This window comes from Salvelinus alpinus, chromosome 16 (genome assembly GCF_045679555.1).
Source record: "Salvelinus alpinus chromosome 16, SLU_Salpinus.1, whole genome shotgun sequence".
NCBI lineage: Eukaryota > Metazoa > Chordata > Actinopteri > Salmoniformes > Salmonidae > Salvelinus > Salvelinus alpinus.
In genome coordinates, this window is record NC_092101.1 from 42,037,535 (window position 1) to 42,052,359 (window position 14,825).

Consider the following 14,825-nt stretch of genomic DNA (forward strand, 5'->3'; position numbering starts at 1 on the left):
CTAAAATGCCACAGTTGTCCCCAACGCCACTCGAACATGCAACTGTTGGCCCGTAGCTGTACTCTCCTGGCTGTGTGCTGTTGGCCATGAGGTGTTGTTCCTCTAGTGGCCGGGGGGGGGGGGGCTGCACTGTACCAACGTGACTAAACGTGTGTTCTTTTTATTGTCCTGTGTTCTTTTTGTCACCACAGAGCACTGGCTGGGAGGTAGGTCGGTCACTAAGTCATGGTTCCTGCTTGGCTACTTCATATGAGTTATCTGCTAGTCCTGGGCGTTGTTGCTCTCGGCTGTTACTTTAAACTGTACCATCCATTAACATCTACCTGCCTGGACTGGATGCTGTCCCTCCGTCCATTCAACCAACTGTGGGACTGCTGATGCCATGTTACGGACAGCACCCCCCTTACTCCTCCTCATCCTTCTCTTTCTCTCTTTCTGTGGAAGAGGAGGTTGTTTTAACGTGACTGTTTTGGCAGGCCATGCATGGGAGCCCCAGTGTGACACTAATGACAAGTGTTGGTGAATGAATGATTCACCTGTCTGCACACCTGCCTTTTCAGACCATCTCTCTCATCAACGACAAACTGGTCATCTGCTCGCTCATCTCATCTCCAGCCACAGGGTTCGATTTTAGTCAAATATTCATGCAAAAGATACACTCCCCAGGTTGTTCTCTCAATACACACTCACACAAACAAATGAACCACAAAATCACAAACTATTACCGTATGCAGTTCGGACTGGATCGACATTCGAGGATCCAGTCCATTTCTTCAGGAGGGTGCAAATCAAATTAATCTGGATTGTTTAATTTGTCCCACCCTAATTTTGATTAGTACATTTTTTTCTCCCTTTTATTTGAAAAAGACTAACTAAATCGACCCCTGAGTTCTCTCATTCATACTGCTGGTCTTCTGTTAACTGGTATTAACCTGGTCTGTTGCATGATAAGGACAGAGCACTCCTTCTTATTCTTCACTGAGGAAACTAAAGCACTGGGAGTACAAGCCCCATGAATAGTGTGTTTCTAGGGGCTGTGGAACTCACCACTTCACTACGTCTGCCTTCGCTCTCTCTCTCTCTTTCTCTTGTTTCTCTTCGTTGCATGTGTTGGCTCTTCCACGTTGAGTTTGTCTCTTGAGTTTGTGTTCTTTCTCAAAGTCAAAAGGAATGATGTGTTTTTCCGTTGGTGGTTGCTGTTATTTCTATTTGTTTTGGTTTGTTCTGTTAGTTTCTCTAGTGAAGTACCTGAATCCTGATTAAAATGTCTTCTGTTTTCTCCTTTTGATTTCCCCGGTTGCCATGCCGACCCTTCCTTCCCACTTTACTTATTGTGTGTTGTGGTAAGTTCCTAGTCTGAGGGTTACTTCATTTCTGTTACTTTTGAAAGGGGAATGTATTACGATGAACAATGCACTGACGAGAGCAGAGCCAAATGGCAGCGCAACTGATCAACAAAAAAGACATTGTATTTCACTGTGTACTGTATACCTATATAGTGTGTTATGCTACTGTAAGGCTGTGTAAATAATTGTGCAATAAGAGCAGTACTGGGAGCCTGAACCCTTCAGCCTTGAGTTGACCTGGTTTAGCTCAGTCCTGGAAAGTTTCTGTGTACTTGATGCCATATATATCCTCCCCCTTCTCTTCACACACCTGTTTCCTTACCACGGCTGCACTCCTTCCTGATCCTGAACGGCAGAGCTCTGTCTGCTAGACACGGGACTCCTGTTCCTTCCTTTTTCCCTGGCTCTTTGTCCACTTCTCTGTCCGTCATCACCATCTCTGGCCTTCTAAATGGTGACATTGTCAGGTTTCTGCCTTAGCTGCTCTCGTCTCTCTCAGGACACCTCCAGACATTGAGCTCAACCTGCCTCTGCTATTCTATGTTTCGCTCTCACGTGGATAATATGGATGTACTCCATGTTTACAAGCTGAGCTTCTGTTCTGGTTCTACCTCTTGAATGCCCATTTTCAGCACCAGTCTCTGTCTATACCGACTCTCTATATTATAAACCATTTCTCAGCGAAATCTGTACACTTTGGTTAAACAATACCTGGTTCCATCCTGATGCATCATGGGTTGAGTTATTCTAGTGCAGAGTCAGGATTACCCATGAGCCTTTGTGAGAGGTGCATCAGATGGGCTCTGGGCCATGGGTACCTTAGACAGTAACACTCTTTACACACACACACAGTTTATGGGTCATTGCACATCCTCCAATCTGATCAGAAATAACATCACTGGTCAACATGGTTATAAATAGTACCTCTGAAGGTTGTTGATTTATTCAAACATTTACATCAGTATATGTATGCTGTAGGTCGTATGTCTCTGTTTATATTTGGTGTTGCAATCGAAGTGTTTGCTGATGAGAGAACTTTAAATTCTATGGTTGAACTTGAACTCTATGGTTTCCCTGAGTTGGATGGATTCCAACTATAATGTATCAATAGGCTGGCTCTGACATAATCAAACTCTGTCACCAGAGTTACTACCGTGCTTCATCCTTACAGTTCCAATGACTTTCTGTGTAAAATGCTGTGTTTAAGCAACATGTTTCATGTACTATGAATGTGCTCGTATTATATCTGAACAGAGTAAAACATATTTTCTGTCTGACAGGATGGGAAGAGAATGTTTGGTACGTACTTCAGAGTCGGATTGTACGGGTCTAAATTCGGGGACTTGGACGAGCAGGAGTTTGTATACAAAGAGCCTGCCATCACCAAGCTGGCTGAGATCTCTCACCGACTCGAGGTAAATGGCAGTTTGGAGGAGTGCGTCTTTAGGAATGATCTCTTCTCTGTGAAACGGTGGAGCACTCCGTGTGTGCTGTGTTGACTTTGTGTTCTGTGTGTTTGATCTCTTAGGGGTTTTATGGCGAGCGCTATGGAGAAGACCAGGTGGAAGTCATTAAGGACTCCAATCCTGTGGACAAGTGCAAACAGGACCCGAATAAGGTGTGTGTTTGGATGGGGCGGGGAAGAGGGCGTGTGGATAAAGATGTGATTCCAAATGATCCCTTAATTGAATACGAATTGAATCAAAGCATGGTCAAATAAATAGCCTTTTTGGTTATTAGGTTATTATCTTCTTATGGCTGGGGGCAGTATTGAGTAGCTTGGATGAATAAGGTGCCCAGAGTAAACTGCCTGCTACTCAGTCCCAGAAGCTAAGATATGCATATTATTAGTAGATTTGGATAGAAAACACTCTGAAGTTTCTATAACTGTTTGAATGATGTCTGTGAGTATAACAGAACTCATATGGCAGGCAAAAACCTGAGAAAAAATCGAACCAGGAAGTGGGAAATCTGTGGTTTGTAGGTTTGCCTATCCAATATACAGTGTCTATGGGGTCATATTGCACTTCCTAAGGCTTCCACTAGATGTCAACAGTCTTTAGAACCTTGTTTCAGGCTTCTACTGTGAAGAATGAGGGAATGAGAGCTGATTGAGTCAGGGGTCTGGCAGAGTGCCATGAGCTCACTCAGGCGTGCCCCCGTGAGAGGTAGCTGCGTTCCATTGCATTTCTACAGACAAAGGAATTCTCCAGTTGAAACATTATTGAAGATTTATGTTAAAAACATCCTAAAGATTGATTCTATACATCGTTTGACATGTTTCTACGAACTGTAATGGAGTTTTTTTAACTTTTCGTCTGGCCTGCGCGTCATGAATTTGGATTTCTGAACTAAACGCGCGAACAAAAAGGAGGTATTTGGACATAAATTATGGACTTTATCGAACAAAACAAACATTTATTGTGGAACTGGGATTCCTGGGAGTGCATTCTGATGAAGATCATCAAAGGTAAGTGAAAATGTATAATGCTATTTCTGACTTCTGTTGACTCCACAACATGGCGGGTACCTGTATGGCTTGTTTTTGTGTCTGAGCGCCGTACTCAGATTATTGCATGGTGTGCTTTTTCCGTAAAGTTTTTTTAAATCTGACACAGTGGTTGCATTAAGGAGAAGTTTATCTAAAGTTACATGTAAAACACTTGTATCATTTATCAATGTTTATTATGAGTATTTCTGTAAATTGATGTGGCTCTCTGCAAAATCACCGGATGTTTTGGAGGCAAAACATTACTGAACATAACGCGCCAATGTAAACTAAGATTTTGGATATAAATATGAACTTTATCGAACAAAACATACATGTATTGTGTAACATGAAGTCCTATGAGTGTCATCTGATGAAGATCATCAAAGGTTAGTGATTAATTCTATCTATTTCTGCTTTTTGTGACTCCTCTCTTTGGCTGGAAAAATTGCTGTGTTTTTCTGTGACTAGGTACTGACCTAACATAATCAGATGGTGTGATTTCGTCGTAAAGCCTTTTTGAAATCGGACACTGTGGTGGGATTAACAACAAGTTTGTCTTTAAAATGGTGTAAATTACTTGTATGTTTGAGGAATTTTAATTATGAGATTTCTGTTTGAATTTGGCGCCCTGCACTTTCACTGGCTGTTGTCAAGTCGATCCCGTAAACGGGATCTCAGCCGTAAGAAGTTAACCAGTTGTCACTGCTGTGTGTCCAGGCTTATGTCCAGATCACGTATGTGGAGCCGTACTTCGACACATACGAGATGAAGGACCGCATCACGTACTTTGACAAGAACTACAACCTGCGGCGGTTTGTCTACTGCACGCCGTTCACACTGGACGGGCGGGCGCATGGGGATCTGCACGATCAGTTCAAACGCAAAACCATCCTGACCACATCCCACGCCTTTCCCTACATCAAGACCCGCATCAACATCATCCACAAAGAGGAGGTGAGGCCCTGGGGGTTTCATCTGACTGGCGTGCAGCGCCACAGGCAACACACCATTACTACATGACCTCTACAACCTGACTCCTAGACGGATCATCCGTAGGCCAAACTACTTTCCTTTAGAGGAATCAACATACAGACACACATTCATAAGACACACAGCACACACATACACTTCTTCGTTACTATACATTGTATATAATCAGTTGTCTAATAGTCTGATCTCCTCTCTCTGGCCCTGTGTCAGATCATCTCTATGCCCATCGAGGTGGCCATAGAGGATATGCAGAAGAAGACCGGAGAGCTGGCCTTCGCTACCCACCAGGACCCATCTGATGCCAAGATGCTGCAGATGGTGCTGCAGGGGTCAGTGGGGACTACCGTCAACCAGGGACCTCTGGAGGTGGCCCAGGTGTTCCTGTCAGAGATCCCCAGTGATCCTAAACTCTACAGACACCACAACAAACTACGCCTCTGCTTCAAAGACTTCACCAAGAGGTAAATTACACTGTTACTTTACAGTCAGTGTTTTTAATGTACCATTATGGACTCGCAATTTCCTGGGCATGAATGAATGTCAAATTTTAAAAAACATACAAAATTGCTTCTACCAAGTTCCTTTAGACTTATGTGCAAGGCATGTTGAAGTGCAGTGCAGTGCTCACGCCTATCCTCCATCACCAGGTGTGAAGATGCCCTGCGTAAAAATAAGAGTCTGATTGGTCCAGACCAGAAGGAGTACCAGAGGGAGTTGGAGAGGAACTACCATCGCCTGAAGGAGGCGCTACAACCACTCATCTGCAGAAAGATACCCCAGCTTTATAAACCTGTGCTGCAGGTCAACTCTCACAGGTGAGTGGGCATGTGCAGACGAGCAGGAACATTATGTCTCTTTTGGAGTGTTCTTGTGATGTGCATACAAAAGCTCTGACGAAGGCCTTGAGGCTGATACGTAAAGAGCAGTGATACTATCACCAGCAGTGTGCAGCTTTTTTCTCATGATATGCATTTTGTCATATTGCATGTGTTCTCTCTGACTGTTCATGCACCTCCCCACACACATAAATATGATGTTTTGCTTGTGCTTCTGTTACATGCAGCAAACGGACAGCTTGACCAGGTAGTTTGGTATTCTGTGATTGGAACCTTCTCTGTAAACCTGTCTGCACTGGGTCTCTACAGGGTGGAAGGTTATATAGATATACATGTCCAATCCGGTATGGCTTCCCCATATCTCACTAACTTTTACACTATTTGCCCCCCCCCCCCCCCCCCAGAGATTCCTTCAGCAGAATGAGTCTTCGCAAGCTTGAACTTTGAAGATGAAGAGAAATCGAAGGATCACAACCTTAATTTATTAATGTGTAAATACTGAGCGTCAGTGTCTTGAGAAGTCAGTGTTCCCCATAGAAGGAAAGCTAAAGTGTTACTACGAAGTCGGTACATCATTCCAGTGTCTTATTCGTTTACAGGCAGCCTGTTACGCAATCAGTGGGTTTAACAAAGTGGAACTTACTATGTACGATGTGTCAAATCTGTATACATATTTCATGTGTGCACCTTTTTTTTCATTGCATTTTCTGACTTGAAAGTTTATTATTTAATCCAAAATGAGAAAAAAAACAAGCTAAATATGTGTTACCACTCTTTATCATAATGCTTTATTTTTAGTTAAGATACTTTTGTTTAAAGTTAAGGAAATGTTTTAAACATCATGAGTCATTTTATGTAGTTTTTGTTTACTTTAAGTATTTTACTAAATCAATATTTTAATGTCCAATGGATGCATTGGTATTTTCTTTGTGATGGGAGGTTAACGGAATATGGGTTTCCCAGTCAGGGTATGATTTCCATGGTTACCTATAAACAAATTGATTAATTCAAGCATGTCCCCTGAAACCCAAAATAAGATCAGAGGGGCGGGCGGCACGAGAGGGAAAACTGGGCCAAAGATTATGGATATACTGACAAGATGCATGTCTCTCCACCCTAACAATGGGAGTCGTTGTCCACAAAGTGGAATGGTCTGTCTAGCTCCCGCCTATCCTTTCTTTGGATTAGTGGATACATCTCATTATTGTAATCCGTTTTTTTATATATATATATTCGATGAGGGTTGTTGACGTCAACCGCCTGTATTCAATGGAGAGAGATGCTATGCTACTAGCCTCATGTAATGAATATGCATAGCCATCTCGAGACCTCTCCGGTATCAGTAGCAGTGCGTGGGTAAAATCACTGGGGAAGCCAAGCCATATTACAGCCATATGTGTTGTGATAATTGCGTTGTTTGTTCTGTAACCTGTTAGTTCACATGCCTTGCGACCGTGCTATATAGGCCTAAGGCCGAGACAATAAGAGGACACAGTGGCAGAATAAATTCAACCACACCTTTTTCATCATAAAACCGGAGAGAAATATCTGTCTGGTGAAGTCCACAAAGCATATCGCATTTAACAAACAGTTACATGACCTACAGCATGGTCAAGCAAGTTAGGGTTGCCGACTACTAAACAACTATTGATTTAGAACCACTGAGAGTTACCGCAAGTTGCAAACAGGAGCTGCCTCCACTCTTCCAGCACCATTTCAACTTCAACATCAAATCACCTATGCTTTAGTCTAATACAGTGACAACTAAAAGATACCAATAACAATTTAGTCCTATCAACGTAAACTAAATATGATGTGGCTGTCCGTGGTTCTGATTTGTGTGTGTGTTCAAATAGAAAAAACAACATGTTGACTCACCCTACTTGTAGAAAACCGCCAATGCCATCCTCTCATGTTGACGAAACGGTCTATGACTGTCGTACAGTACACAATTGTATTTTTTGTTGTCCTAAGCTACCGGGCTAAAATGCTTGCTCGCTAGCCTAACTTCATTTCATGGGCAATGAGGACGACAACAACGAGATGCAACAATTCAAGTTTCTGTCAATGACTTATTGCTCTCGATGTAAAGTCAAATCCAAACTGGCTTGACTTGACACTTTTGTTTTGGTGAACCAGGACCATTCACAGTTGAGCTGGCAGATTGGCTATTATTGAACTTTTTTTTCATCAAGGGAGGCCAAATGCATGCTGGCTTTTCTTGAATTCAATGCTATGGGCGGCAACATTGTCATACTCTTTTTGACCAGACAGAATTAGATGGCCTACACATACAAAGGAAGAGGGGCGTTGTTTCGCTCGCTCGGATGCTTTCTCTGGTAAGATACATTCAGTCTCGTGTGAATTTAAAGACAATTATGAAACACAGAGATGAAAGATACATTTATTTTAGAGTGCATTCGGTAAGTATTCAGACTCCTTGACTTATTCCCCATTTTGTTGCGTTACAGCCTTATTCTAAAATGGATTATAATTTTTTTTATTCCCATAAATCTACACACAATACCCCATAATGACAAAGCAAAAACAGGTTTTCAAATGTATTAAAAATAAAAAACAATCACATTTACATAAGTATTCAGAACCTTTACTCAGTACTTTGTTGAAGCACCTTTGGCAGCGATTACAGCCTCGAGTCTTCTTTGGTATGACGCAACAAGCTTGGCACACCTGTATTTGGGTAGTTTCTCCCATTCTTCTCTCCAGATCCTCTCAAGCTCTGTATGGTTGGGTGGGGAGCGTCACTCCACAGCTATTCTCAGGTCTCTCCAGAGATGTTCAATCGGGTTCAAGTCCGCGCTCTGGCTGGGCCACTGAAGGACATTGAGACTTGTCCCGAAGCCACTCCTGCGTTGTTTTGGCTGTGTGCTTAGGGTCGTTATCCTGTTGGAAGGTGAACGTTCCCCACAGTCATCAAATCAAATGTATTTATATAGCCCTTAGATCAGCTGATATCTCAAAAGTGCTGTACAGAAACCCAGCCTAAAACCCCAAACAGCAAGCAATGTAGGTGTAGAAGCACAGTGGCTAGGAAAAACTCCCTAGAAAGGCCATAACCTAGGACGAAACCTAGAGAGGAACCAGGCTATGAGGGGTGGCCAGTCCTCTTCTGGCTGTGCCGGGTGGAGATTATAACAGAACATGGCCAAGATGTTCATAAATGACCAGCATGGTCAAGTAATAATAATCACACTAGTTGTCGAGGGTGCAACAGGTCAGCACCTCAGGAGTAAATGTCAGTTGGCTTTTCATAGCCGATCATTGAGAGCATCTCTACCGCTCCTGCTGTCTCTAGGGAGTTGAAAACAGCAGGTCTGGGACAGGTAGCACATCCGGTGAACAGGTCCGGGTTCCATAGGTGAACTGGGGACAGCAAGGAGTCATCATGCCAGGTAGTCCCGAGGCATGGTTCTAGGGCTCAGGTCCTTGTTGAAGCAGGTTCCTGAGACAGGTGACTTCTTTCTGCAGGTCTCCAGTCTGGGCCACCAGCTCATTACAGATGGCCTGGGCTTCCTGAGGATCCAGGGACCACACAGACTGCTGAAACAGTCTGAAACCTGCTCCAGAGCGCTCAGGATTTTCATCAAGACTCTCTCTGTACTTTGCGCCGTTCATCTTTTCCTCAATCCTGACTAGTCTCCCAGTTCCTGCTGCCAAAAAACATCCCCACAGCATGTTGCCACCACCATGCTTCACCGTAGGGATGGTATTGGCCAGGTGATGAGCGGTGCCTAGTTTCTTCCAGATGTGGCACATGTCATTCAGCCCAAAGCGTTCAATCTTGGTTTCATCAGACCAGTGAATTTTTTTTTTCTCATGGTCTGAGAGTCCTCTAGGTGCCTTTTGGCAAACTATGCTGGCTGTCATATGCCTTTTACTGAGGGGTGGCTTCTGTCTGGCCACTATCATAAAGGCCTCATTGGTGGAGGGCTGCAGAGATGGTTGTCCTTCTGGAAGGTTCTCCCATCTCCACAGAAGAACTCTGGCACTCTTCTAGAGTGACCATTTTGGTTCTTGGTCACCTCCCTGACCAAGGCCCTTCGTAGCTGGCCGCATGTCCAAACTAAGCAAACGGGGAAGAGTCTTTTGATAGTTCCCAAATTCTTCCATTTCAGAATAGAGGCCACTGTGTTCTTGGGGAACTTGAATGTTGCAAACATGTTTTTGTACCCTTCCTCAGATTTGTATCTCGACACAATCCTGTCTCGGAGCTCTACGAACAATTCCTTCGACCTCATGGCTTGGTTTTTGCTCTGACATGTACTGTCAACTGTGGGACCTTATAGACAGGCGTGTGCCTTTCCAAATCATGTCTGTCCAATTAATTGAATTTACCACAGGTGGACTCCAATCAATTTGTAGAAACATCTCAAGGATGATCAATGGAAACAGGATGTACTTGACCTCAATTTCGTGTCTCATAGCAAAGGATCTGAATACTTATATAAAAAAGGTATTTCAGTTTTTTTATTTTCAATACATTTGCAAAAATGTAAAACTCAGTTTTCGCTGTGTCATTATGGGTATTGTGTATTGATTGATTCACTACCCCCCCCCCCCCCCCCCCAATATACATCTGTAAAGTAACAATGTGGAAAAGGGCAAGGGGTCTGAATACTTTCTAAATTCCCTGTATGTTTTGGTACATTTGAGGGGGGGGGGGGGGTCTTGGCTTCCCTTGGCATCAACAAGCCACTGTCTGAACTTGTTTATTCTCAAAGTTGCCCGGATGTCACGTGTCCTACTTACGTTTGTAACAACTTAAGCAACTTAAGCATTGCGAAACTTATATTTTGATCAAATAAACCTCATGTAGCAAATAAGCCATAAAAAATGTTGTTGACCAAATTCGACCACACTCTTTGACCTACGTACAAAGGCTCCTTGCTCGGGGGTAAAACAACAAAAAAACGCCTCGTGCTGAATGAAGGGAGAAAGATTTTTTGCCGAGTGGGGCCTCTCTTCCTCTTTGACTGGGCCCAAAATAAGTCTGGTTGTCCCTAGTTACCACAGCCACAAAGTCATAAACCCTGCCTATTTCTACAATTTATCTTTTTAAATTTGATTTTAAGCCTAACCTCAACCACACTGCTAACCTTATGCCTAACCTTAATTTAAGACCAAAAAGCTCATTTTAGTTTTCATTCTTTTTTGGGTGACTTTGTGGAAACCGTTGTGCCTGTTAACACACGTATCTGCCCTCTCATTGGCTAGAATGGCCCCACCTCATTTTTCCTCCTCCCGACTGCCTTAAATTTAAGACATTTATTTTTATTGTTAGAACGGCCTCTAGAGTATCTGGTCAATGTAATGGATAATCTGTGAAGAGATGCAATGCAACCAAATATATTTTTAACCTCAACCAAGAGACCACAGCCCGTCGTTTCAAATTGGAACAAATTCGTCATAGTGGGCAGAACAGGCAAGGAGGTGGGCAGAGCCAAGCATGAGCTAGGGAGATCTAATTGGTGCATTCTAACAATTTGTATATTTCAGTTAAGGAACGCCTACTCTGAAGTGTGCGTGTACAATAACTTAATTTGTCTTTGCACTCCTCAACAATGCAATTTTTTAAAACTTTGGCAAAGTGTAAAGTCTTCAAAACTTTAACAGATTCAAATTTTGGGAACAGAACTATATTGAGATCAAAAGTTTCATTGGTGAGAACATTTGCGGAATGTCGGCCAAAATTCAATCAGTTGCGATTTTTGCATGTCAATCTTGGTGGGGCAAAAAAAAAAGTGGGATGCATGCCAGCAAAGCCACTACACATCACTAAACAATACATTAATTGCATTATAACGGTGACAAATGGTGACCACAAACTGTTAGGGCCTACATTAAGCTGTCCCAACATCTTACCACTGCTACACCTGCCTATCAGTGGAGCCTTGTCTGGCAGCGAAACAGTACATTCATTCAGCCTAATTTACTGCCTTGTAAAAAAACAGCTGGTATGGCTGACTTGCTTAAACAAATGTGGTTTCTAATGACAATTGAGATGTGGCATAAGGGGACGACAAGCGGATAAGAGGCAATCCATAACTGATTAAGACATTAATGAGAGAGCTAGGATGGACGTAGTCAATATAACTTTGTTTAGCATTTTTTAAATGTATCACAACAGAATTCAGGACATGGGCTGTTCTTAGTGTTCTCCCTGTACACCAAGTCAGAACTGTAGGATAAATAAAGGGGACTTATAAGCAGATAATGATAGCTCTTACAATATTCGATGATTACCTTTCTCTAAAACAGGTTATAGGCTACATGTGCACCACCAAGTCAGAACAGTAGGTGAACATAAGAGGGGTAAATAGACCAAATTATTAGGGTGAGGCACATGGGCTACTAACAGCTTACTACACAACATAGTATTACTTTCTTAGCTACAGTATGCATACTACATAATTTATGCAGCAGCATACAATACATTTTTGCTCACTTGAACAGAAAGGGCGCGGCGGTCCTCCGTGGGAAATTGTCATCAAAGTCTGGCATTCTCTGGATTTATGGTGCTTTCAAAACAACTGGGAACTCTGGGGGGGAAATCAAGGTTGAATCATGATGACGTCATTGATCTTCAGGTCGTAGCTCTAGAAAGAGGCTGGATTTACAATTCCAAGTTGGGTGACCGTTCCCAGTCGGAACTCGTTTATTCCCGATTTACCAGTTGTCTGAAGTCAAGTTTTCACCGTTACGAGTTAAGTTGTTTTGAGCGTGGCACATATCATGCTTCATTGACTGCATGGCCAATGTTCAATGTTTATCATTTTAAACTTGGAAAAGAGAACCTTAATCCCAGATTTGGGACCACACAGCCACTCCACTGAATAGTCGGCTAGTGATTGCTCTGCAATGCTTTGTTAGCCACTGTCACTGATTCTTTCCAAACCACTCATTGTTGAATTTGTGATTTCCAACTTGTTGTGTGATGTTTATATCCAATGGCCGATGAGCACTGATACATTTTCATTTCTCTTCATATGACAAGGGTTAAAAAGGATTTGGATGGACACTTCTAATGTACTCTATGGCAGCACCCAAGGGGCTAGAATTTTCTAGCTCTACCCTTAGACTTGACGGTGACGTAGTGTCCCCATGAGTGACAGAACACTGAGCCAAGCACGGCGCAACGCTTGTCCTACCACCACAGAAAGCACTGAGCTAGGCTGAAACACCTGCATTTTGGAGCTGCCTTACTCAAGAAAACAAAAAAAGAGATCATGTTTTTATGCGGCTTTATTAAAACACAATGATATATTTTTTACATTGTTTGCAAACTGATATGTGAGACGTATTAATGCCAAAATAATATGCAAAAGAGGCTAACTCATATATATATTTCATTAATTAATTTGTGGGGTTCGAATAACGGGTCCCCGCTGCGTTCTATGTTCTCACATTGGGTTTCCTAAAACGCCAAGCGGATGCTGCCCTCATCTGTGATGCAACATCTCCAATGTGCTGGCTACGTAGTTGATCTCAAAACGTGTCATTCAATCATTGGTTAATTTGTGCAGCGTGCAGAAAATGAATACCTAAAGGTTCTACAGTTGTAGGTGTAGTAATCTTGATAATAATTTGGGAAGAACAATCACAGACGGAGGGAGGACTAAACCATTTAACAGAGTAAGTATTATTAAAACCGTATTTGAAGACTATCCATAGAACATATTATGGGAAGATGAAGGCTGTGTTGGACGAATATCACCTCGTAAATTTCGTTATGTGGAACTTTCATATTTGACAGATAATCAATGATTTGCTCAAGTGTATGGCAATGTTGACTCATGAGGAAGGGGACGGGACAGGGTCTGAGCCACGTTCTGTTGCCAAACGTTTGTTGCAGATAACGTTGCAGGTACAAAAAAAGGGGCATTAATAGATGAGTCCTTCTTTTACATGTTGGAAAGGCATGTTTGTTCTACATAACATATTTATCTCTGAACGTTCCAAAACGTGTCCTGTTGAACGTGCCACTGTTTTACATTTACTTGGACCGGGGTGGAAAAAGTACCCAATTGTAATACTTGAGTAAAAGTAAAGATACCATAATAGAAAATGACTGAAGTGAAAGTCGCCCAGTAAAATACTACTTGAGTAAAAGTCGTAACTATTTGGTTTTTAGATATACTTACGTATCAAAAGTGAATGTAATTGCTAAAAGTATTTATACCTAAGAACTTTATACCACTGACCTGGACGCTGTGCCCTCCTGAACATGCCCAGGCAGAGCTAAATTGATTTGCTGGAGGATCAAAGATTCGCGCAACACCCAAGGTGAGGGAGGGTTGAATGCTCTGGATTTTAAAACCTCTAATATATTTCAGATTAAATGGATACAAAACTATTTAAGAAATAAGGATTGCATCTGGAATGTCATCCCTAATTTAATATTCCAACAAATTGGTGGTCTAGAATTCTTACTTTGATTTGGGTAAAATCCGTATTAAGCTTGCAAACTTTCATAAACAAGTACTTCTAACTTGGAACCTCATGTACAAAAACACATTTCCCCCTCATAGGTATACAATCTGGAATAATAAAGACATAAAATACAAAAACAAGTCTCTGTTTTTCCAGAACTGGTTTGACAACAACATTATTTGGGTTAAACAATTATTGAATAATGATGGACAACTATATGATTATCCAGAATTTCTGAGAACACACAATGTTACATTCACTCCCGAGGAGTATCACATTGTTGTTAGAGCTATCCCCAAAGGTGGTATTCTTATTTTAGGAGAATATAACAATAATCCAAGTGCAACTGTTGAGGATTTTGTAACCTCAATACAGCTAGAAGGAATTGCCATTTTAAACTATAAATGTAATAACATGTATATAAGGAAACTATGTCAATATTATTACTATTCCCTCTGCTAAAATGTACTGGAATGCAGCCCTAGGACAAGTGAACTGGAATGCAGCCCTAGGACAAGTGAACTGGAATGCAGCCCTAGGACAAGTGAACTGGAATGCAGCCCTAGGACAAGTAAACTGGAATGCAGCCCTAGGACAAGTGAACTGGAATGCAGCCCTAGGACAAGTGAACTGGAATGCAGCCCTAGGACAAGTGAACTGGAACAAAGTTTCATTATCTGGTAAATATTGTATATCTAATAAGGTGAAAGA

General features: G+C 42.1%; 1 protein-coding gene across 17 annotated transcripts in view; it reads left to right on the plus strand.

The window, feature by feature from the left end:
• dock7 (dedicator of cytokinesis 7) overlaps positions 1 to 6,570 on the plus strand; it is a 61,627-nt gene extending 55,057 nt beyond the window's left edge. For 11 of the 17 annotated variants that reach the window (XM_071346261.1, XM_071346264.1, XM_071346263.1 and 8 more), the window contains 7 exons: positions 192 to 206; positions 2,636 to 2,761; positions 2,875 to 2,964; positions 4,555 to 4,791; positions 5,038 to 5,288; positions 5,475 to 5,642; positions 6,068 to 6,570. In XM_071346261.1, coding sequence (XP_071202362.1) covers positions 192 to 206; positions 2,636 to 2,761; positions 2,875 to 2,964; positions 4,555 to 4,791; positions 5,038 to 5,288; positions 5,475 to 5,642; positions 6,068 to 6,110 — 930 coding nt within the window. In that variant the 3' untranslated portion in view covers positions 6,111 to 6,570. Of the gene's footprint in view, positions 1 to 191; positions 207 to 2,626; positions 2,762 to 2,874; positions 2,965 to 4,554; positions 4,792 to 5,037; positions 5,289 to 5,474; positions 5,643 to 5,890; positions 5,911 to 6,067 lie in introns of all 17 variants that reach the window. The other 6 variants (XM_071346262.1, XM_071346265.1, XM_071346270.1 and 3 more) reach the window with 2 other exon arrangements.
• The last annotated feature ends 8,255 nt before the right edge of the window (positions 6,571 to 14,825 follow it).